Source organism: Tursiops truncatus, chromosome X, assembly GCF_011762595.2.
Source record: "Tursiops truncatus isolate mTurTru1 chromosome X, mTurTru1.mat.Y, whole genome shotgun sequence".
NCBI lineage: Eukaryota > Metazoa > Chordata > Mammalia > Artiodactyla > Delphinidae > Tursiops > Tursiops truncatus.
The window spans coordinates 101,027,847-101,053,636 of NC_047055.1; the positions used below are offsets into that span (position 1 = coordinate 101,027,847).

Below are 25,790 nucleotides of genomic sequence, written 5' to 3' on the forward strand. Positions count from 1 at the left end.
CCAACACCATTAATTGAAGAGACTGTCATTCCCCCCATATTCATGGCTCCTTTGTCATAGATTAATTGGCCATATATACATGGGTTCATTTCTGGGCTATGTTCCACTAATCTGTGTGTCTGTTTGTATGCCAAACCCACACTCTTTAAACTATTATAGCTTTGATGTATAATTTGAAATCAGGGAGCATGATGCCTCCACCTATATTCTTCTTCTTTCAAAGACTGCTTTGTCTATTCAGGATCTTTTGTGATTCTATACATATTTGAGGATGGTTTGTTGTATTTCTGGGAAAAATGTCATTGGAATTTTGATAGTGATTGCATTGAAATTGTAGTTTGCTTTGGGTAGTATGGACATTTGAGCAACATTAATTCTTCCAATCCATGAGCATGGAATATCTTTCCATTTATTTGTGTTTTTTTTCACTTTTTTCATCAGTGTCTTATAGTTTTAAGTGTATAAGTTCTTTAACTCCTTAGTTAAATTTACTCCTAGGCATTCTATTCTTCTTTATGAAATTGTAGAATGGGTTTACAATGAAATTGTAAATGGGTTTATTTTTTTAATTTCTCTTTCTGATACTTTTAGTGTATCAAAATGCAACAGATTTTTGTGTATTGATTTTGTACTCTGCTAAGCTACTGAATTTATAAGTTTTAAAAGTTTTTTGGTAGAGTGTTTAGGGTTTTCTATATGTAAAGTTATGTTGTTCACAAATAGTGACAGTTTTACTTCTTTCTTTCCAATGTGGGTGCCTGTTATTTCTTTTTCCTGCTTAATTGCTCAGGCTAGTACTTCTAATACTATGTTGAATAAAAGTGGGGGGAGTGGACAACCTGTCTTGTTCTTGATCTTAGAGGAGAATCTTTCAGTTTTCTTCATTATGATGTTAACTGTAGGTTTGTGAAAAATGGCCTTTATTATGTTGAGGTACATTCCCTCTATATCCAGTTTGTTGAGAATTTTTATTATGGATTGGTATTGATTTTTGTCATATGCTTTTCCTGCATCTACTGAGGTGATCATATGATTTTTATTCTTCATCTTGTTAACATGGTGTATCATGTTGATTGATTTGCAGAGGTTGAAGCTTCCTTTCATCCCTGGAATAAATCCCACTTCATCAAGATGTATAATCCTTTTAATGTATTCTTGAATTCATTTGCTAATGCTTAGTTGAAGATTTTTGCATCTATGTTAATCAGAGATCTTGGCCTGTAATTTTCTCTTTTTGTGGTGTCCTTCTTTGGTTTTGGTATCAGGGTGATGCTAGCCTCATAACATGAGCTTGGGAGCACTTGCTCCTCTACATTTTCTTAGAGGAGTTTGAGAAGGACAGGTATTAAATATTATTTGAATATTTGATAGACTTCATCACTGAAGTTGTCTGGTCCTGGACTTTTGTTTGTTGGGTGTTCTTTGGTTATTGATTCAGTCTCCTTACTAGTAATTGGTCTATTCATATTTTTTATTTCTTCATGATTCAGTCTTTGAAGATAGTATGTTTCTAGGAATGTATCCATTTCTTGTAGGTTGTCCAGTTTGTTGGCATATAATTGTTCATAGTAGTCTCTTATGGTCCTTCATATTTGTTTGGTGTCAGTTGTAATTTCTCCTCTTTCATTTCTGGTCTTATTTATTTGAACCCTCTCTCTTTTTTTCTTAGTGAGTCTACCTAAAGGATTGTCCATTTTGCTTATCTTTCCCGAGGACTTGTTCTTAGTTTCATTGATATTTTATGTTGTCTTTTTGGTCTCTATTTCATTTATTTCTGCTCTGACCATTATTATTTCCTTCTTTCTAATAACTTTGGGCTTTGTTCTTATTTTTCTCTTTCCTTTAGGTGTAAAGTTAGACTGTTTATTTGAGATTTTCCTTATTTCTTGAGGTAGGCAGACCTATGTTTCTATGAACTTTGAACGTCCCTCTTAAAACTGCTTTCTCCATCCCATAGATTTGATATATATCCTTTTGCATTTGTCTCAAGGTATTTCTTTAAATTTCTTCTTTGATTTCCTCATTGACCCATTGGTTGTTCAGTAGTAGGTTGTTTAATCTCCACATATTTTTACTGATTCTTTCTTCTGCTTTTTCTAGTCTTCTGTTGAACTCCTCTAGTGTATTTTTAAGTTCAGTTATTATAATCTTCAGCTCTTTAGTTTCTGTTTGGTACTTATATTTTCTGTTTCTGTTGAAGTTCTCCCTGTATTCATCCATTCTTCTGAGTCCAGTGAGCATTTTTTGACCATTACTTTGAAATATTTATCAGGTAAATTCCTTATCTCCATTTCATTGAGATATTTTTTCCTGTGTTTTTTTTTTTTACTTCTCCTTTCATTTGGAACCTATTCCCCTATCTCCACATTTTGCTTGACTCTCTGTTTGTTTCTGTGTGTTAGGTGAAACAGCTACTTCTCCCGGTCTTGCAGGAGTGGCAAGAAAAAAAATTAAAATAACAGGAATAAAACATTTTAGAATAATAATAACAGAACTAAGGTAAAAAGTTTATAATGGGAATTGCAAAGTTAAACCGTTAATACTAATTTGAAATTCCTAAAGCCCAGTAGCTGTTTCATTCTAATTTTTAAAATTTTTGGCTGCATTGGGTCTTCATTGCTATGTGCAGGCTTTCTCTAGTTGCGGCAGGCGAGGGCTACTCTTCATTGCGGTGTGTGGGATTCTCATTGCAGTGGCTTCTCTTGTTGTGGAGCACGGGCTGTAGGTGCACAGGCTTCAGTAGTTGTGGCACATGGGCTCAGTAGTTGTGGCTCATGGGCTCAGTAGTTGGGGCTCACGGGCTCAGTAGTTGTGGCTCATGGGCTCTAGAGCACAGGCTCAGTAGTTGTGGTGCACGGGCTTCGTTGCTCCACGGCATGTGGGATCTTCCCAGACCAGGGCTCGAACCCGTGTCCCCTGCATTGGCAGGCAGATTCTTAACCACTGGGCCACCAGGGAAGTCCCTCATTCTATTTTTAAATTCAACAATCTGCCTCCATCAGAGTAGTGATAAAGAGGGAAAATTAATATTAAGATTTTGATAGAGTGGATCACTTCTAGCTGCATGGTCTGGACAACAGAGATGCCATAAGAAAACCACATCTGTGATGTTTGTCACTCCATGAATGATCACATATATTCCCTCTTTGTACTGTACAAATCTGTGATAATGGATTTTGCCAGGTTGAGGTCAGAAACACTGATGGCTCTAGTGTAGAGACAGAGACAACAGAAGGGGAGGGTAAGGCAAACTAGGGGAGGTTACCAGCACCTGGGGAGTTGGAGTACCAGCACTGTACAAGATCCCTGAGCTGTCATGATAACCCCTACTCTCTTAGACTACTACATGGGCATTAACAGTTTCTCTTGCCAAAAGGACAGGGAAAGTATCTGTTTTGTTCACTGGTTTTTCCCATGCGCATAAAATAGTATCTGATATGTAGTACATGCTCAATAAAAATCTCTTCGATATAATAAATTGTAATTTAAGAGATAAAAATTAAAAGAATGCCAAAGCGTTTCTTGAGAGAAGAGAAAAATGCTGATTTGCTTTCAAAGTTTGGTAATTTTTAGAACAAATGGAAACAATCATCTGACCAAATGCTCCCATTTTATAGATGAGAAAATAGAAGTCCTGGTATATAGCAAATCTGCAACTAGAATCCAACACTATCTCTGATTTTAAGGTATCTAAAGTGACAAAAAGCTATTCATCATCCGCAATGAGAATAAAATACAGCATGGCTAAATTTGAAGTGCACAATATATAAGTCCACATAAAAATAATAAAATGAAAATTCTGTGTGCATTTATCACCTATTTTAGTCTGTAATCTATGGCCACTGGTGTGATATTAGATTTTAGATATTATTTGTTAATGTCTTAAAATCATGGCCCAGTGGTTAGAACTCTGTGCTTTCACTGCGAAGGGAACGGGTTCAATTCCTAGTCAAGGAACCAAGATCCTGCAAGCCACGCAGCATGGCCAAGAAAAAAAAAAAAAAAAAAAAAAAGAATCACTTTGGTTAGTTGGATATAAGTAAATCAATTCTGAATATCCCATTACTGGTCCCAGTTGTTTAGCATATGAATTGAGCACAGAAATATAACCATCAGAAAATAAATATTTCTGTAATTAAATAGAAGTTTATATCTCAGATGATCATTATGTCTGGAAAATATAAGCTTCAGCAAAGTTTAATCTACATGACTTTCTGATTTAACCACTAACAGATTTCTTTCATTCCTAATTTAATTTCAGTAGCCAAAAATTCAAAGCCAGTTAAATAATTCAGCTATATTAAAGCCCTTTAATATTCACAGTGTTATCTAAAAATTAAAATGGTTAAATATCATTCCCTAGAAAAATAATTTTTGTTCTTTAATAGTTTAAAGGTTTAATAGTTTAATAGTTTAATCCATCAACTTTTTGGATAATTCATATTTACCATTTTACATAAATTGACCATTAATTTTTATTAACAGTAGTCATGGGATACCAAGAGTTACGTGTTAGAATCACACACACACACACACACACACACACACACACACACACACACACAAATGTTGAGTTTAACTCAGGGTATTATAATGCAAAATAATTCATGTCTAAATAGCCACTTATGTAACAAGTCATGATTTTCACATTTATTTCAGGGACAAATTTTTATAATAGTCAACATTAAGAACAACAATTATACCTTTCCTCAATTATCCTTCTGCTGTCACTGCAATGCTAAAATTTAATGAGAGTTACCCACTAAGATCTCATGACATAATGTATCATTCTGTTTTGCCAGTGGTTCTCAGCATTGGCCGCACATTGAAATCACCTGGGGAACTTTAAAAGCCTACCAGTGCTGAGAGCCTACCCGCAGAAATTCTGATTTAATCGGTCTGAGTGTGGCCAGTGTCTCTAATATTCAGCAAAGTTTGAGAACCACTAGCTAGTGCAGTACAAGCAGTCTTACGAGATCTATGTTCAGTTCAGCCAATGATGTCCTGTAGTTTTTTGTTTTTTTTTTTTTTTTAACAATTATCTTTCACGGTTTAAAGAGATCTGGCCTCTGGTCCTAGATTATCTGGATAATTGCATCAACTCATCACTCCCCTTAGCTATAAAAGCGTGAGAACTATTACTTATTTCTACAGTCTGTTACACTATCATTCCCGTGAAAAATTACATATCTTTTTTAAAGAGAGCACAGTAATTTATCTGTGAAGTGAAATAACACTAGCAGATCATTAACTTTGTACAATGAATGCATCAAGCAGCTGTTACTTAGAAAATAGAACATCTGTTAAATGCCACTGGAGTCACTATTCACTGTCATTATAGGTATAATTTCTGTTTTGCGTATTCTGCTTTCATGAAATTCTTTTTTAATAGGCAGTGCATTATTAATAAAAAGTCAATACACATTGGTATAAAATCCACTATTTAATGTTTTATATTCTTTTAAAATGTATCATTATATTATTCCATCACATTAGCCTAATAATAAAATATGTTTGAATCCTTGGACCATGGCAGAGTAATGTAGGACCTGAAAAAACAATTAATATGATGTTTTATCACATTTAAGACATATTAGATTGAATGATACACTGTTGATTTAATTACAGCTATTTTGGATCAAAAGAAACACCACCACCTTAAATGTGAACATATATTGTACGTTTTATCTCAATTTCAGAGACCTTAATATGTGACAAATGCACATCTTAGAATTGCAGTAATGTGGTAAATTTGTTCACTTTCTTCCCGTGAATATGTTTTGTAGCTAAAGGTGAAAACTCTCTCCCATTTCTGATGACCAGAAATAGTATAATATTTATGCAGACTGACTGAAGGCAGAATTCACTTGGTGAGGGTAACCTTTTAAAATACCTTTTTTGGGTGTGTTAGTTAACTCTTCATCCATATAGTGGGAACTTGCACGAGAGGTAAAGAAAGATCAAATAAACAGGAATTTTGTAGCATCCTAGTAAAGGATGGAAAATACATGGAAATGGTGTTATGGCACACATTTGACTAAAGGTGGGACTGAGTGAAGATAGAATCTATGGGACAGGGGACACCTAAGAGATAAAAAAAGGGGAGAGGGATGAATTGGGCAATTGGGATTGACATGTATTACACTGATGTGTATAAAATCGATGACTAATAAGAACCTGCTGTAGAAAAAAAATAAATAAAATAAAATTCAAAAAAAAGAATTCATTAAAAGAAAAGGGGAGAGGGTGGGAATAATAGGAAATCAGATTGAGAAGTTATCCTAAGAATATAAATCCATCAGAAATTCCAGGAGAATTTGTGGAAAGCATTGGACCTCTGAAAATGTGAAATGGGTGAAAGAGAGGCTCAAGCGCAAGTGGGCTTTGTTTCTCTGCCCCTGTTGGCAAATATCTGTGGACGTGTTCCTATGGGACCAGATAATTAATCCAACACTTTTTACTATTTTACCTTTAAATCAATTAAAGATGTTTCCATCACATAATTTTATGATCAACAGAGACTGACAGAACAGGTTTTTCCAGCCTGCGACCTCATCAGTGAAGAGAGTTGATGAAGCTGAAGGTGAAATCCTGAACCTCTCAGGCCACTTAAAATTAGACTCAAGTGATTTAACTTATAGGTATGAGGGATGAATCAGAATATAGTTTCCATCCTTCACTTGAACACATGGGTGGGTGTCTTAATTAGGAGAAATTAACCTATGCTACCCATTTCTTTTATTATAAGAAAATTGTTCTAGCATTTAAAAAATTGCTATGGCTACGAAAAAGTAGAGAGCAAATTTGTTTCTTTAAAATCATAGAAGGTAGTGTTTAATATTTCAATTATTTATTCTGGAGCTATCAAATGTTACAAATTAAAGATATGGAAAATAAAGAAAAGTGTTAGATTTTGTGGCAGTTGATATTTACATTGAGTTCTACTCTTATCTGACATTTTTTTTTCCTGTATCATAAAACCCCAAGCACCAAGTAGATAGGTCACATTAAGCTGCTGTTGAAACTCCTGTAACTAGACTTATGACCATGTCATAGGTCAAAACAAAACTGTGTCCATAATTTTGCTTTTAATTCAACCTTAAAATTGATCCTAGAATCTGTCACACTACTGCATGATTGAAAAAAACTAAGAGAGCTGATTTACAATTTATTCAATTTAATCATTGAATTTGAACTTGCCCATTCAGAAAGGTAGACCTTCCCAAACCCTCTCCAACCCTCACCTCATAAGGCAACAGAAGAAACCATGTGTACTGAGGATTGAATGCCTTTTGAGAGGAAGAAGTGTATTTTCAATTTTTTCTCCCCACCTCACCAACCCCATAAATAAGTCTACCTTTCTTAAAGAGGTAAGGGTATAGAGAGAATGGCCAACAGAGTAGCTATAGTTTAATTCAGTAATTCAGTTCTCAATACATCTGCAAGTATAGACATTCTTCTGTTAAGGGAGACTTTTAGAGCATGGAAAAATGGTTCCTTGACATCTTAAAATATATGTTTTTAGTTTCCAGTGAGTACCCCATATTCCTCTTTTGGTGGCTTTTGATTACAACCTTCGTACTTTCTCATCATTTTATACTCTGTCTTTAGTCAGTCTAAACCATCCCGTCCTTTATGGTAAACTCTGGTTTCAATTATCACCTCTCCCTTGAAGCCATTCATGCTTATACCAGCCATGAATTATCTTTTCCTCAAAATTATGTTCTTTCTAATATGATATCAAATTGTTTGCTTGTGTTTCAACTTTTCTCTGCAGCTACACTTTAGATAGCATTAGAGCAAGGTATGCAGAGACTGCCTCCTTCCTTATCTCTGGCAGTGAATGGCACAGTGCAGAGTGGGTATTAAGCATCTAATGTACATTGACTCATTGAAATTTAAGTAAGATCTTCACAGAGCAAGATCAGCATACTTTTTAAAATCTAAGATCCTATTATTTGTAAGCCATGCCATTAATTAAAAATGCTTTTGTGGTGGGCTTCCCTGGTGGCGCAGCGGTTGAGAATCTGCCTGCTAATGCAGGGGACACGGGTCCGAGCCCTGGTCTGGGAGGATCCCACATGCCGCGGAGCAGCTAGGCCCATGAGCCACAACTACTGAGCCTGCGCGTCAGGAGCCTGTGCTCCGCAACAAGAGAGGCCGCGATAGTGAGAGGCCCGCGCACCGCGATGAAGAGTGGCCCCCGCTTGCCACAACTAGAGAAAGCCCTCACAAAGGAATGAAGACCCAACACAGCAAAAATAAATAAATTAATTAATAAACTCCTACCTCCAACATCTTCTTTAAAAAAAATTGCTTTTGTGGGGGAAAATAAAAAATCCATTAAACGAGCACAATATTTTTCCTAACCAAAAATAGCATTTATACAAATGATTCAATACCAGTTTATTCTTGAATACCACATGTAAAGGTTTGACTTTAGGTCTTTTTACAGTAGGAGTGTAAATTTTCTCCTTATTCACTTTTGGCCATAAACGGTTATACACTACCACAATGAACACTGGTTTTTTTCAAGCTCATGTTCATGATGGTGTTAACTTCAACATGTTTGAGTTTTACCTTACAACATTGAAAAACATAAAATGAAACCAGAAATTAGTCCACATTTCCTGTTTTCTTGTTCTTATTAACTGAATGAAGTATTACTGGACATAAAACATTTTCTCTTGAAAATTAGCTGGAGAATTTGGGGAGATTTTAATGAATAATAGTTGTTTGTGACCCATTAACTGTTTGCAACAATATTTCCTAAATTCAAAACTTCTCTGATCTCTTCTGAGATTTGGAAATTTCCACTGCCTTTAATCACATTGCCTGGCTTAGAAGGGACAAATGTCTGTGTACGCAACGACTTTTTGTATCAAAGTTTAAACATAGTATCATCTTTCTGAAGTTATTTTAAGAGATAGTTAGTGATCCAAATATAAATTAAGCTTTAACTTCTTTAACTTTGTGAGGTGTTACCTTTATGAGTAAATGAACTATAGTGACAAGGCACTAGTCTGGAATATAGGAAGTAGGAAATGCTCATTTACATATATTTTCATATTTTTGTCATACTCAAATATAAGTTTTATAAAGGTAAGGACTTTGTGTCTCTATCATTTTATCCACAGTGCCTAGAATAGTGGCTACCATGTATGGTTGTAAAGATTGTGTGCTACACAAGGGTGCAGACAAAGGGAATGAAAGGGCTGGAATCTAGCCCATGAGCAGTCACAAGTCAAACTGCAGAAGGGCTTTTTCCACCCAAAGATGGCATTTCTCATAATTTCCTAAAAGACACTAGGTAAAATCACCTACATCTCTGCTGTAATAGTGAGCCATTTAGCAGGAGCTCAGTAACATTTGTGATTAATACATGAAGGAATTCCTTTTATGAATTGCTAACTCACTCATGTGCAACAGATGACAGCTACATTACAAATAGCCCATTGCATGGTAGCTGATAAGTTCATTTAGCATTAATTACCTTAATTTCAGATTTTTTTATTTTGAAAAAGAAAAACAAATAGAAAAGTATATATTAGAATTGAAGAAACAATGACTGTTTTATATAGAAATTATTTTATACCATCTTTTAACCTCATTTATTCCCCTGCTTATTTGATAGCCAAAGCGAAAGCAAAATGTGTATATGTGTGTGTGTGTATTTATATATACTTTGAGTAGATCAGGACCTGAGAGTATGGAGGAAAGGCAGCCATAAGAGTTATTTCTGTATACTACAAAGATAGAAATGCACCCTGAGAATATATAGGACTAAGGATATATGCTGGCCTCATAGACACCATCTTCCTGTCGTTTACTTGGACCACTTCTCTTATTCTCTGTGCATATATTCCATTTGCCTCTTTGCAAAAGGTCTCCCTCCACTTCTTGTCATTGCTGCTACCCAGTAATTTTGTCTTAATATGGCTTTGACTTGCTGCAGTAAAGACATCAGCTCCATTTCAAATGACTTTTCAGCTGGGGTATTACCATAGTCTCTGTATCTCTCAGTTAAACTTCTTGAGAGAGTATCTGTTTGGCTCAGACTTATCCACCAGGGAAGGTCCAACAGCTGTATGTGGGCGAGGGAGGGATCGGGGGCAGAGGCAGGGAAATGCAAGATGGTCATGTGGTCCGCCATGACACGTCACAAGAAAGGGTGTACGTAGAACTGACAGTAAAGTTTATACTAGGATCAGTTTTCCATCAACTCTCTACATAATTTCTAATATTAAATGTGCTTATTTTCAGGTTTGAAAATCAAGTCTTAGGAAGTACTGGTGCTCTCTTAGGGGATTTTAATAGTATCTCTTTAATTTACTTCTAACTGAAATTAAGCATTTTTTCAATTATGAGTGTGAGCAACAAATCCCAGCAGTATCAGTACTTCCTGTGACTTTGCCAGCAGTCACAGATAAAATTATGACAGATAATTTTATATTACATTCTAGTCATTGAATATAATTCAAAACACCAGTGGTGCTAATCACTACTTTGAAATTATCCTAAAGGTTTGTTGCTAGATCATTGTAGTTATACATGTTGCGAAAGAAAACATGTATTACTATCTCACAAATTTTAAAAGTATATTTTGTATATTTTATTTAAGTATAAATGTTTTTAATTTTAAATCCATTGCATTTAATTTTATCCTTTTAAAAACATTATTATGAGAAAGGATACTTAAGTTTCACCAGATGCCAAACAGGTTTGTGGCACCAAAAATTTGAAAGTACCTGCAGTAGAAATACAGGAGTGCAATAATTGCTGAATTTTCTAAAAGCAGTTGCTTAGCCACATAGCACAGGGAGATCAGCTCGGTGCTTTGTGACTGTGACTGCCTGGAGGGGTGTGATAGGGAGGGTGGGAGGGAGATGCAGGAGGGAGGAGATATGGAGATATATGTATATGTATAGCTGATTCACTTTGTTATAGAGCAGAAACTAGCACGCCATTGTAAAGCAATTATATTCCAATAAAGATGTTAAAAAAATAAAATAAAATAAAAATACGGTAAATAAGTAAATAAATAAAAGCAGTTGCTTATTTGTGGATGGGTTTTCTGAGATCTACCTTTAGCCAATACTTATACAAATTAAGTAAATATGAATATGTTTAGATGGACAGTATGTATGTTTATTATTAAATATGTACAATCATAAATAAATAAGTCAATCATGTTTATGTATGCATACATATTCATATGTACCCAGTAACGAAACTACAGTGTATATGGGATGATTTTCATCATTCCTAAAGACATGGTTGAAAGTTTAAACCCTTGAAAACTCTTACCATAGTAACTGGACGCATAGCCATTTCAAAAGCTTTAAGTCTTAAGACGACAGTACTCGAAGCTCAAATGCTGTTCTTTTCACAGGCTACTCAGAAAGAGATTGAGAAACAGAAGGTTCACCTAAAGAGCATTACAGAGCTAGGAGAGGCCTTGAAAGCAGTTTTGGGCAAGAAGGAGACCTTGGTGGAAGATAAACTGAGTCTTCTGAATAGTAACTGGATAGCTGTCACTTCCCGGGCAGAAGAGTGGTTAAACCTTTTGTTGGTAAGAGAAGAGGCTGGAAGATTTTCAGCCCCTCTCCATCATGAGAAAGAAATTATATAAGCTTTAAATAATAGTATTTATGTTAGCAAATTCTTCAACTCCACATAAGTGTTGGCCCTTATTTCAATATCTATTTCTATAGTGTAAGATATTTTTTGCATGTTTGTATTATATTCTATATGGAGATTGCACCTAAAAGTAATTTGAATGATACTACATTTTTTGTCTTTTAAAATTGTACAAAGTAGGACAAATATTTTAAAATACTGTCTAACTAATACTATGTCATGGTATGTCTCTAAAATTAAGGAATACCAGAAACACATGGAAACCTTTGACCAGAATGTGAATCACATCACAAACTGGATCATTCAGGCTGATACACTTCTGGATGAATCTGAGAAAAAGAAACCACAGCAAAAAGAAGACATGCTTAAGGTAGCAACTAAACTATTATGAAAAGTAATTTTCACACTGTGCAACAGTTATATCAATTATCTTTGTCCTAAAAGATACAAAGGACTTCTTAATAAGAGTGAAAAAAATCTTCCTCTCTTCCTTCCCCACCTCCTTCCTTCCTTTCCTTTCTCCTTTAATGCCTTCTTTCCTTCCCTCCCTACTTCTTTCTCAGCATTGTTCACAGACCATCTGAGTAAACAACGGGAGTCCAATCTATGGACATTTTGCCTATGCGATGTCTAGATCTTAGTAATTAGTAACAATACTGAGCTTACATAAAACTGAATTTTTCATTCTTAACTATACGTAAACTAAACATGGCTTCGTGTTCTCTCTTTTTGGTATTGACACTGATTATTAGGACATCCTAAGCTGTCTTTCTCAATGGCAACTTAGTCTTTACTTTAAAAAAAAAATGGTTCCTGTAAAAGGATATGAGGGGTATAATGTGCAAATGTAACTTACTGATGCTATAATACCTCTTTGATGACAGTTTTTTCAGTTAAATAGGAAGAATTGCATTTGAAGAAGTCTCATATAAATTAAACAATGCCTTTGTTTTGTTGAAATTTTCAATAATTTTGACTAGTGGATTACTATTTAAAGAATGCTTAAAAATTGTAGTTTCTGTCTATACAATTCATTTGTTTAGTTTTTATGAAATTGATATTTTCTAAGGATTGCAATTCCTTTTTAATGAAAAACTGTAAATGTATTTCAGGCTGTCCCCCAGAAATATTTACCCTATTGTCTGTACCTTATTTTACTCTTCCTTCTCCTTTGATGTATAGGTAAGGGATGTTCCTTCAGGGTCTTTGGAAAAATAGGAACTGAGTTATTTCACTTACAGCCTCTCCAACCCCTTGAGTCAGACAGAGCTTTCCTCAATCCCTCTGTCTGTGACACAGAATTCTTATCTGTTAGAAAATCCATTTTTTCCATGGCAATCGATATGATAAAGAAAAAGGAACTTGTAAGTACTCAGAAGGAATAGAAAATTGTTCTTCAGCTACCTTCCTTCCTAAGCACATATTCAGGTTGTTCCACAGCTTTGAAATTCAGGAAAGATAAAATAAGACTAAATATAAAATACTATAATTGTTGCCAGCAACATAGAATAGTTGTTTTCCATAGCAAAGGAAAACATCCCTTGTCCTTCTTCAGACTAAGGAATTACTTTCATTAAACATAGATCAAACGTAACCAAGGAGAGTGACCTATTTTCCTGAGGTCACACACATTCTCACTCTACTCCTATTTTATGGAAGTTGGCTTTTTACTCCCTCCATTTTCTCTCCATGTGCTCTTTCTCTTTCTCTCTCTTTCTCTCCCCCTCTCCCTCGCTCTTTCTTTTGCTTTCTCACTCTTTCGCTCTCTTTCAACTTCCATTTAATTACTAACTTTAAGCCCTGTCTCTTGCTCACGGAATATAGCGTTTAAAGGCTGAAATGAATGACATACGCCCAAAGGTGGACTCCACGCGTGACCAAGCAGCAAACTTGATGGCAAACCGCGGCGACCACTGCAGGAAAGTAATAGAGCCCAAAATCTCAGAGCTCAACCATCGATTTGCAGCCATTTCTCACAGAATTAAGACTGGAAAGGTAGGAAGATCTGCTCCAAGGTGGAAACTAGTGATAAATGATCTCTTGCGAAGGTTGCGCAGTACCCTGAAGGGGGCAAGCAACCCTCACAGCAAGGTTTTCAAAAGGAAAATGAAGGCCAAAATGTATTTGAGGAAATTTTACCATTGAATCTCATGGGAGATCAATATCTCTCCCTTTTTCCCTCCCTACCCCCTGTATCCCTCTCTCTCTGTCATTTTGTTTTCCGTGGCACAGCTCGTCTAGAACTGCATTCTGCACTGGTTTACATATGTACTTTCAGGGGTAACCTGCAGCACAGTAACAAATAGCATGCCGCAGGCCAACAGCAGCAACAACAAAAAAGCACAAAAGACATAATCTAAAGATAGCACTACCGACATATTTTGCCAAATATAATATTGCTTGTGTGTGATATGGAAGAAATACCCAAAATGAGGTCTTGTACATCTCCTGCATGATGTAGGATTTCTGTACATCTTTGCTGGTTGTGCACATGTGTGTATGTGTGTGTATTTTAACTTGCTCTTGCTAGTTGCCGATACTTACTGTGATAAAATCCATTAGATTATCATGACATGCAAACCATGAAGACAAATAATTGCAAAGCTTGTATATCCTAATTTTTGTAATTTTATATGTCTATTTATATTTATTCTATTTAATGAAGAACCAGGGTATATGGAACTTCTGCATGATAACCCTTTATATTTGTGTAACATTTAATGAAGGGAAAAATCTTATTTAATAGGTAGCTTGCAAAAATATATAAACACAGTATTATCGAATTTGAACTCTTTGGCGAGTATCAAAATGCAAGGAATTACCTCCCAAATTTATAAAATGTAGTTTGACACATTTTTCAATACATATGATATGCTTTCAAATACAAAAATGTATGTAGAAGAAATATATGTGTTTACATATACAGATAATTGCTAGAAATAATCTTAAATGAGAATAACATTATTGAAATATTTGTGAGAAAATGCGATATGTCAGGTAAGTTTTGATTCCTGGAAAAATAGGAGAATACATTTGAAAAATTATTTTGGTAATTATGGACACCCAATAATAGCATGGTTTAAATCTTCTAAGGCATTACTTTGTGTCACTGTTATATATAATAGTACATATATAAAGGAATTCCTAAAATATTTGGAAATGTGATATGAATTTTAAATACTTCATTGCATGTGAAACATAGTTACTCTTCAAAACTCGCCTTCCCAAAGCAAAAAGGTATTAGCTTACCTTAATTTGTTGCTCTTGTTTGTAATAGTTAACTAATTAGTTCTACTCATTTATATATGAAGTAATCCTCACCTGAAAAACATCCGACAGATTCTAAAATTTTATTTTTAGTCCATAGTTGTTTTTTGTAAGAATTTACTCTGCTGTTTAAACAGACAGTTGTTTTCACTTCTGGAGATATCATTAAATGGGTAATATCTAAACAACCAAAACTTATTTTAGTCATCTGAAAGATGAATGCTAATACTTCATTACTAAGTTTTGTATTCTTCCCATTATACTTTTTAATAAATCACTGAGCTAGAGTATATTTAAGAGTAAACAGGGTATTCTTTTCTTGATTTTTTTCAATGGTAGATTGAGATACACTATGTCAAAAGACTGTGACTTGTAGGTATTGAAAAATGAGTAGAAGTCATCATGCACCGTAGAAACTGACAAACATAGCATGGCCAAGAGAAGTTTGTGAATTGTCATTCTATATTCTGTACGAATGTGTCAGTATACTTCCAGATATCATGCATCAGGTGAGCCATTTGATGTGTTTCTTTTATCACCCATACTGAAGAAAAGCATAAAAGATTTTAAATCAATATTTCAACTATACATTAATTGATGACAATCACATTTTTACTTTTCAAAGCATTCCTTTTCCTCTAAATTCATAGAGATGACTGAATGCAATAGTTGACCCCATTTGGGGGCTTTGAAGAGATAATTAAGCTCTATCATCATGATGAAACAGAAAATATGGAGTTAAAGCATACCTGACATTTTGCTTGTTTATCATTGCATTCACTAATGGTATTGAGTGTCCATTGTGCTAGTGAGTATGGGAATATACAGGATGTTTAAGATACTTGCTTAAAAATATATATCTACAAACACAAGTTTAAATACTTATTGCAATCATATAATATGCTTAACACTAGTACATCTTCATGGGGGTGTACAGTTAATGATGAGGTGGTCCCAGCAATCACATAGTGTGGTAGGAAGAACAATAGACATAGAAGATTGAATTCTGAACTTTGTCAGTATTAGGCAGAACATGTGGTCTCTCTGCAATTCCATTTTCAGTGTTTATAAGATATGGGAGTTGAACTAGATAAGTAGTTTTTAAAAGGAAAACTATCCCACCCCACAAAGGAGTTATTATTTAGAACTGAGTATATAAAATGGATAAGAATAGACTTATTGGATGGGGGAATTTCTGCCCTTTTATCTTTCTGCTTCCTCTGATGAGGTTCAGGAGGTACAAGTTATGTGCATAGAACATGGTGTAAAATTTCTGGGCTGGATTAGTTAAAATTAGGACTAATTAGTTGTATTAGTCCCTGATAACTCTAAAATGTGTCTAATAATCTTTTGTTGATGCAGTGAGGAATTTAATGACTTGTATGTGTGTTTGCTTATGGAGTAGGGTAATTTTGGCAGTGCTGGAATTCTCAGGGATAGCCTTTGATCTCAAAGTCAAGTTCCTATTAGAGTAAGGCTTATGGAAGGTAAGATTGGTTTGTAATATGACATTCTTAAGGTTGAGTTTATGGGTAGTTTTCACTTAGGAGAAAAACTTGGGAGAAAATCTACAGTGATAAAAGTAGATTGGGAGTGAATATGGATAGAACTCAGTTTAAAAACTAATTTCAGGATCCTTTCAAAGGTCAACTAGAAAGGGCAAATGAGTAGAGCAAAAATTTATTCTGAGAACTCACTGATAATATCTGGATTCACTATTTGGTGAATATGAAGTCTGTGTCCTTCAAGGACTGTTCATGACAAGAAATTCCAAAATCCAGAAAGCAGTGTACATTGGGTTCCTCGGTTTAGATTGGCTGAGAACTTGTCCATCAGATGCAGTTCTCAGCAGTGGTAATTTTAACTATCAGTGAGGAGCACTGTGGCGAGAGGAAAAAAATTCTTAACTTCAAGCCACAATACTTTGAGTGTGATCTTGGATTTGACCCTTTACCTCACAGAATCTCATTTCCATCCAGAAAAGCAATAAGATTATGCCTGTCTTATCTTAACCTCAAGATTGTGGTGAGGATCAAATGACCTAAGATATGTAAAAGCATACATTGAAAAAATCTATAAATTATTATAATTATATAAAATGGTGAAAGTAATATCAATAATTATTGTTATCATTATATATATATTAGACTTAATGGCCAAATTTTGAGGGTTAAGATGGAAATTGATGGGGAAAAGAAATGGAGGAATAGCTGATTTCTCCTTCTGGTCTGTGCTGGAATGGGTAGGGACCAAGAAGATGTGTGTTTGCTATTTCCATTGCAAGGGCCAGCCTTATAGATTATCGAGTGGACCAATTTAAGAACTGGAAAGTTCTGCTTGTCCCAAATAGGGCCCATAAAATACATGAAATTCTATCTTTTCTCATTTCATTTAGGTTAATCAGCAGTATCTTATGGCTTTGAGAAAGCTTAATCTCTCCTAATATGTATGAAATCAATTTGAGAAAATGGCAGTTTTGATGGGGAGGGTCAGAGTTATAAAAACGAATCAGGCATAATTTCAGAACCCTGGGTAAAGTTGATGGAATCATTGGGGAAAGACACCACGACTCAACTCTTTCTGATTTAGGGCATCTGAACATGGTGGCATAGCATGGTGGTGTTTGAGGGGGATACTATCAGCAAAAGAAAGTGACAGGAGACAGAAGCATAGAAAGGGAAATAGGAAGGCAAAAGTAAACAGACTACTTAGTCTTGTTGCTTATGGCACTTCTACCCATCTCCATCTTCTGAAAAGCCAAGTTGGAGAGGAGAGTCAGCAATTTGGGAGAGATGATATTTGAGGCAGATCTTCTAATAATTTATGCTTAATTCAATACTCAATGAGGAGTTCTTGATTTTTTTTTTTCATGCACTGTTGAAAGATTAGCCCTGCAGTGGTTGTGAAGAGAATTCAACTGAATAATGGCAGGAAGTAGGGAAACCAATTAGGAAGCTATCACAATAGTCTAGATGAGAAACAGTGAGTAGCTCAAATAAAGGGGTATCTGTGGGAATGGAGAGGAAGTGACAGTCTACAGCAGTGACTCTCTAACCTTTGTGTACTTGGAGGAACTGTTAAAACACAAATTGCCCTCCCCTCCCCCCCTGCCTGAAGACTAAGACTCAGTAGGCCTTGGGTAGGCCTGATAATTTGCATGGCTAACAGGTTTTCGGGTGATATTGATGCCAATGATCTAGAGACCATACTCTGAGAACCACTGGTCTAGAGACATTGAGAACTAGCCTAGAGTTAAATTATCATATATGAGGGCCAAGAAGGTGATGAACTGAAAACTGACTCAGGATTCAATACTAATTGAGTCCAAAAGGCTGCCTATGAGTCTCAGAATAAAATTTGCATCAAGATATATTCGTCACATTGTAATACTTAGCTTTAAAAGCATGTTGAGTCAATAGACCTTAGCTGTATCCTATTAATATAGGCAACTACTTTCTAACAAAATATTATGAGACATACACATAATTTGCTTAGATTGTGTTCTCTTCTAGAGATTTAGAAATATTTCACTTTCTTTGGAGCTAAAATGTTACATTATTGCCCGTGCAATTGGTACTAACCAAAAGAAAGGTGAACTTGTTTTCTGTGTCTTCATTCTTTATTAAGATTTATGTGCCATTGGATATTATATACAATATATTCCTTAATTTCTATATGGGCCTTAAATTTGCTTTCGAAATCCGTGTAGCAGTATGTGTACATATGTGTGTGTATATATATGTGTGTGTGTATATATCAATGTGTGTGTGTGTGTGTATAATTATAACATGGGATTTGAATGGTCTGCCATCATATATGTAAATATAATTTTATTGCTATAATATTTATACAATGTCAAGATTTTGATCTCCAATCAGTCCAATCAGTGTTAGCAGGTGTAAAAGTAATCATTCTTTGGATCAGAGACTATATATATATATATATATATATATATACGCACACACACACACACATATATATGTATATGTATACATATGTATATATAAATATATAAATATATATATATATATATATATATATATATATATATATGGCTGTGAGAGAGCCCGTGAGTTTTTCATTTAGTGTACAATATATCAGGAAAAAATACATGGTTGGGTCTAATTTTATCTTAAGTAGTAGCTTTAGATGTGAAAAGTAATATATAAATAATTTAAGGATAGTTTAGACAGGTATTGTGACTTTCCCAAGCATCAGTGGGAAATAAGTAATCCATCTAATGAATGTCACCTAGGATGTCAAAATAAGATTCATTGGATTTGAGAATTTTAATTGAAACCTAATTTTCAATAATCAACTTTATCAATACAAACATATTGATCTTTTTCCCCTTCATAGTCTATTTCTAATTTAACACCTTCTCTGACAGAAGAGAGCATGGTCTGTTAGCTGGTATAGTTACTCTTATTATATAAATATATTTTTAGTAAACTTTTCTACAAAGAAATTATTTAAAAAGTCATAGATGAAAACTTAGGTAAAGATCTATAGGCATCACATGATTTGTAGAGCATTACATATGTAATAATCACAGCTACAATCCTCAAGTAATAGTAACAGGTTAATACCCAAACTTTGTGTTACTCTACCTGCTAATTTTATTTCACTGAAATAAGTTAACCTAGCAACAGAATTTCTATATTAACAACATTTTTGCATGTTTATAATTTTCTATCCCTAGAACAGGTTAGTTCTGTTGGAACTTTGATAACACATTACTTTTGTAATTATTTACAATGTTTCCAAAGTAGATTTTAATTGAGTTTGGTGCACAGTGTCATTTGCTACAACTAACTGGGTCTTATTAACATGACATTTAAAATGATTAAAGCTATTTGGTGATTTCTGATCATGATCTTTTATAAAGGAAAATGATTCCTCCGATCAATCAACAAATGTAAAAGTAATCATTCCTTGGATTGGAACTTTCAGATATTTATAGGAGGCTGTGAGAGAGGCAGTGAGTTGCCCAGGTTCTCACAGTTAGATAGCCTGGTTAGAAAACATTAGATCCTAATTCATTGCTTTGTCCACTCCATCATGCTGACTCTCAGCATACATTGTTATATCTCTATTTGTATCATTAGATATTTATTGTTGGTCTATTATGTGTTAATATAAGCATGTCCAGTTTCACTTAAAACATAATGATTTCAGTACTTCTTTGTATTAAAAATAACTATAATTAAACAAAAACCAGAAATGAGAGAGGGAGAAAGGAAGAAAGAAAAAAGATAAGAAAAAAATAGAAAGTTGTCCAAAATGTTAAATGTTTTAATTCATCTGTCTCCCCCATATATTTTATAGTTAAATCCTTTCTTCTTCTATTTCAGTTGCTACTACTAAACTCATGTAATCGTGAGGCAGAAAAATATTCCAAGTTATTCTCAATAAAAAGTAGAAAGTGGGATGATTATTGAACCACCAACATATCTTAACCAATCAGTGTATTTTGTATCCAATTCTGAAAAGTGTGACCATAAAATTAATCTCATCATTTCAAAACCAACAGAGACGTACTGGGTAATGTCTCTTAATCAGCCTTACAAATTTGGGAAGTTACCACAATTTCACATTTTTATCCTCACAGCATCAAAGATAAGCCAATACCTTACCTAATATCAAAGAATGCAGCCAATGAAATGTCACTTACCCAAGTCAATTTGTTTTATCTTTAAAATTATTTCTTATGTCCCTTGGAGCTTGCTCTTTTGAATTTAAAATAAGTGAATGAATAAATTTATAAACTACTTTATCTGATTATCTTCGTTTTAGATAGGTCTTTCCAATACACTTATTTCTCTTTGTAAGTTTTCTTTCCAGATATTTTGATTTGAAATAACTCTTCATATCATATCTTTTCTGTATTATAGGATGTTACTGGTCCTTGAAACTTTATTCATTTAGGTTTCCATGAATTATTCTTATTTAATTTTTTCTATACCAATATTGTAATGATTAATAAATTTTCAAAGCTGCAGAATGGAAAGAGGAGACTGATTTGAAGCAATTTTAAATCAGTCTGTACCATTTGGAATATTAATTTTCAATTTAGATTTTAGTGTGATTTGAATGTAGTGACCATTTATCATAATTACTGAGATTACATAGTCCATATTAACAAATGTTTACTTTACTGTCTGTGTAAACACAGTCATTATTATGTTAGTGTATCTATGCCCATTAGAGTAATATTTAACCAAAAGAAAGCTTACATTTTAAAAATGATAAAGTGTATCTGAGTAATCTTGAATGCTTCCAATTTACAATGAATCAATCTGTAATTGATTTTGCTTTTTTCAGTCTGTTGTTGTTTGTTAACTTGTTATATAAGTCACCTTTAATGCTAAAACTTTAACAAAGCCTTAAATTTCATTAATCTTAAATCATGCAGCAAAGCACAATTATTAGCTGTTAAGCAATCTGAAACCACATTAAAAAATCAAGGAAAACAAAGTGTTGTCTTTCTCAGTTTCTCTGTCTCTTCTTTCTTTTGTGTCCGTTTATCTATCTGATTATTAAACTTGCCTATGGTTTACTTTATTTGTATTTTGTATGACTTCACAGTCATGCTAAAGCTCTTAAGATGAAAAGGTAAGTAAAAATTAAATTGTATAAAACCTATGCCTGGTTTATACTTTCTCCTGCAATATTATAACTTTTTTTGATTATTTTCTATGTATTTTAAGACCTATATTGTGTGTACTGTCTAACGTGTGATTTAATTGTGATTCTAGCTCTTCTTTGGTCATATACTTTCTTTAAAGTCAATAGAAGTAATGTATGCAAAAGTTAAGATGATTTATCCACCATTGATTTCAGTTTCTTCAAATAGTTTGTCATAATTCTGAATCAAAGAGGCAGGCATTATATACTTTATATGGCTTAAACTTGGATGATTCAAGAGTGAGCTATTAAATTATGGATGTTTGCTTACTATTCATTTCTTTTTTTAAAATTTCATAAGCATTACAAAGACAAAAAGACCAAAGAATGACATGTGAAACTTTTATTGGTCAGAAAAGTCATGACCTAATGGTGAGCCAGTGAACTCTTAAGGAAAAGCAATTAAAATTTCCCAACTCCTTGAAGAATATTAATCACATGGATGTCAAATGGCTGGTCTGATCCTGCCAATAGAATAGCCTAAATAACTGAGTTGAATAGTTATGGTTATTTTGGTTATAAACTTAGTTACTGGTTAATTTGATTTATTGGATGTTCTAAAATTAGTAATTGATATAATAAACACGTTTTATGTTTAAAAAATGAGTTCCTTTTGCTATGGAAAATATAGAATAGTATAAGATGTATTCCCAGCTTCAGGGATTAAAAATCTACTGGGGAGACAAAATATAAACCCTTGAAAGTCAAACAATATTACATTCAAATATGTAATAGATACTGCAACACAACCTAGGATTACACGTAAATGAGGAATAGAGACTCCCAATACAACATCTCAAACCCATTCCCATAAATTTTCCTATCCCTAGAGGGCTTTCTGAAAATTCCTCTATGAAAACATCTGGGTACAAGTGAATGAGATGGACATTATAAGAATTATCTAAATCCGCTAAAATTTACTAAATAAAGCATCAGCATTTTGACTCCTATTAGTAAGACATTACTCCTGTGACATATTTCATACTAATAATGAACTATTGGTTCTTTTCAATGTCGTCGTCATAGCAGTTGTTATTGATCTGTACTGTCCAATAAGGTAGCCACAGGACTACATATGGCTATTGAATATTTGAAATGTGGCTACTCTAAATTAAGATGTGCCATAAGTGTAAAACACAGTGGGTTTTGAAATCTTCATATGAAAAAATGAAAGTAAAATATCTTATTACTAATTTTATATTGATTATAGGTTTATATAATAATATTTTGGACATATTTGGGAAAAAATATAATTAAATCCATCTGATTATTTTTACTTTTTAGTATGGCAAGTAGAACATTGAAAATTACATATATGACTTGCATAATATTTCTATATAGCTGCATAGCTACAGTAAACAAAGCCCTTTGAATTTAGAGGAGAGAATTTACTGTAAATTGATAAAATTTTAGGGAAGTATTCATGCAAAAACTGTCTTATTTCTAACTTATACGCTAATACATCATCATCCTACCTGTGCTTATGTACTTTCAGCAATGAGAAACTCACTTCTTTAAAATTTAGTGCTTTAAAAAGACAAAAAAAAAAATTTGCAACACTAATTAGTTGTTCCTATATTAAACTAAAATTCAGACTCCAAGTAATTTCTCCCCATTGACTCTAGTTATTCACTTTGGAACCACACAGAATAATTAAAATCCCTAATCTGCATAATGGTCTTATTTTTTAACAAATGCATAGTAGTCTTTGATCAAGAAATCTGGACACTACACATACTACTAATGAAATCTAAGTTTGCATTATCTTGCTTTGAATAATTCATCACTTTGTACTAGTGTTTCCTAAAATCTATTCATATCTGCTTATATTATTTTTGTACCTAGTGCTATCGTGTTGTTGCTAACATTTGGCCAGCAATTAATATATATCCACACATGAAGTGCTGATTACTCCAGTCTCTTCAATTTTATTTATTTATTTTTCAGTCTCTTCAATTTTATACAGAGGAAATTGTGTTATTTAAAATTCCAGATCATTCAAGATTTCCTTGAAATATTTATTCTGCTGTTCTATGATTAGTCATGTATTCAGTTAGTTTTTCAGGAAATGTTCATTTATGAGTGCCTACTATGTACCAGGAATGATTCTAGGTTGAACCAGACAGGCAAATTACTCATCTTCATGGGACGTTCGTGAAACTCATCCCTCTCAATGTGTGTGTTTTTGCATACTTTTTGGTCTCCAAATAATTCCTGATGAAAATACTGCACAGGGCAGAACAAGTGCAATGCCCTTTGGCATCCTCCTTGGGACCACTCTCTACATTGATGCAGATTAATTAATTAAGTTTTGTTGTTAAAGAATGATACAGCTTTACCAAACTGGAGTGTCAATTTCTCCATGTTCAACATTAGAATTTCATGATTTTGTCAAATAAGTTGTTAAAATAAAAATACCATGTCAACAAGCATTTATTTTATCCTTCGTAAACCATATGTTTTCAAAAGAGGAAGGTCTTGACCTGAGCCAATGGATGGGTACAAATTTGAGGGGAAATAATAAGACCAATACTTATTGAGCATTTATTATATACCAAACAACATTCTAGCATACTTGATCCTCATAAAAGCTCTATGAGTTAGATATTCTTCTTATCCTCATGTTACACATAAAGAAACTGAGGCTCAAAGAGGAGAAATAACTTGCCCAAGATCCCTCAGCTGGTAAATGGTGGAGCTCAGATTCAATCTAGGCATTCTCATGCAGGAGTTTTAGGCTCTTCACCAGAAGGTTAAAAACATTCTAAGCCTTGAGGGAGAGATACCAGGAGTTTACCAATAGACCTGTAAGAAAGATTGTATTAGGACCACTTAAATAAGGCTAGAAAGGTCCTTGGGACAAGATTAGGGGAAGCCTTGACTATCATGCTGGAGTCTGGACCTTCTTTGACTTGTACTTCTTGAGCAGAGAAATAACATAATGAAAGCCATGGTTTCGGAATATACTGACCTGATTACAATGCACAGGATAGAACTGGTGAGGTGGGAAGGATTATAGCCCTGTAAGGAGGTTATTGCCTTAGCTCTTGTGTGAGGACTAGGAGAGATGGTGTCTCTGGGAAAAGAAAGCAAGTGAATCATGGTGAATGAATTGGCAAGTATTTGGTATTTATTAGACATTAGAGTGAAGTGCTGGAAAATAGCATGACTCATGTTTTAAACATGGGTGACTCAGAAAAAAATGGTCTTGTATTTACAGAACTAACCAAGTTGATGTTGCAAGCAGTTTGGGGGAAGATAATAAGCTCATTTCTAGACATGCTGAACTTCAAGTGAGAAATCAGGTGGCTACTGAGAGTCTAGATTGGAATTCAAAAGTGAGGTCACAGCTAAAGAGGAATATTTGACAGATATTATGAAAGTTATAGTTAAGTTTTGGGAGATAGTACAATTTATTAGGGAAGGAATATTGAGAGAGAGGTACGGGTGCCCAAGTTTTGAGCCTTTGAAACTACTATATTTGAGTATGTGGAGGAAGGATGAGCTAGAGAGGAAGCAAGTGTAGGAGTAAAACAGATAAATCTACCTTCAAATGGACCCATGTTATTTTGACCTCCAAGTACTCAAAAAGTTATTTTAAATATTATTTATCTTCATATGTTCACAAAATCATATAGAACAATGCAGTTGCTCTTATTAAATGTTAGGAAATGTGTACAATTCAGTAACATAAATACCATCGAATTAATATTGTGTAATTATGATTCTAAAGGCTGTTACTCTTATAATATATTGTACAATATATGATTTTAAAGTATAGAAGTATGTTTGTAATACAGAGATTGAAACAACATTTATGTGCATATCTGTAATACTAGCAGTCTGTACTGGTTCAAGAACATATTATGATATTTCAAATTTTAAATGTTCATTAAGATTTAAAAACTAGTATTGAAAATAAGTCCCTTTAAAAAGAGTCTATAAATCCTTTCTGGCATGTGTAGAAGTACCCAGAAGATAAGTGTTTATTCATGTTTCTTGTGTAAAAGTACCTAGAAGATAAATGTTTATTTATGTTTCTTCCTGTGAAAATTATGTTCTCACGGATAGCATTTGATGGTTCACTTCTTCATTAGTATTAGTATTAGATATTTGGTTTTTCCTTGACACTTATCCCTATTGTCCTCTAGGAGATGCTGTCTAATAAAGAGTAAGACTATGACTAGGAATGTGTT

At 33.9% G+C, this 25,790-nt stretch overlaps 1 protein-coding gene across 1 annotated transcript in view; it reads left to right on the forward strand.

The window, feature by feature from the left end:
* The window catches only part of LOC141277574 (dystrophin-like), a 119,465-nt gene that overhangs the window by 85,419 nt on the left and 8,256 nt on the right, over positions 1 to 25,790 (forward strand). The window contains exons 12-14 of the mRNA XM_073798898.1: positions 11,393 to 11,572; positions 11,882 to 12,010; positions 13,465 to 13,635. Of these exons, the coding sequence (XP_073654999.1) occupies positions 11,393 to 11,572; positions 11,882 to 12,010; positions 13,465 to 13,635 (480 nt within the window). The remainder of the gene's footprint in view (positions 1 to 11,392; positions 11,573 to 11,881; positions 12,011 to 13,464; positions 13,636 to 25,790) is intronic.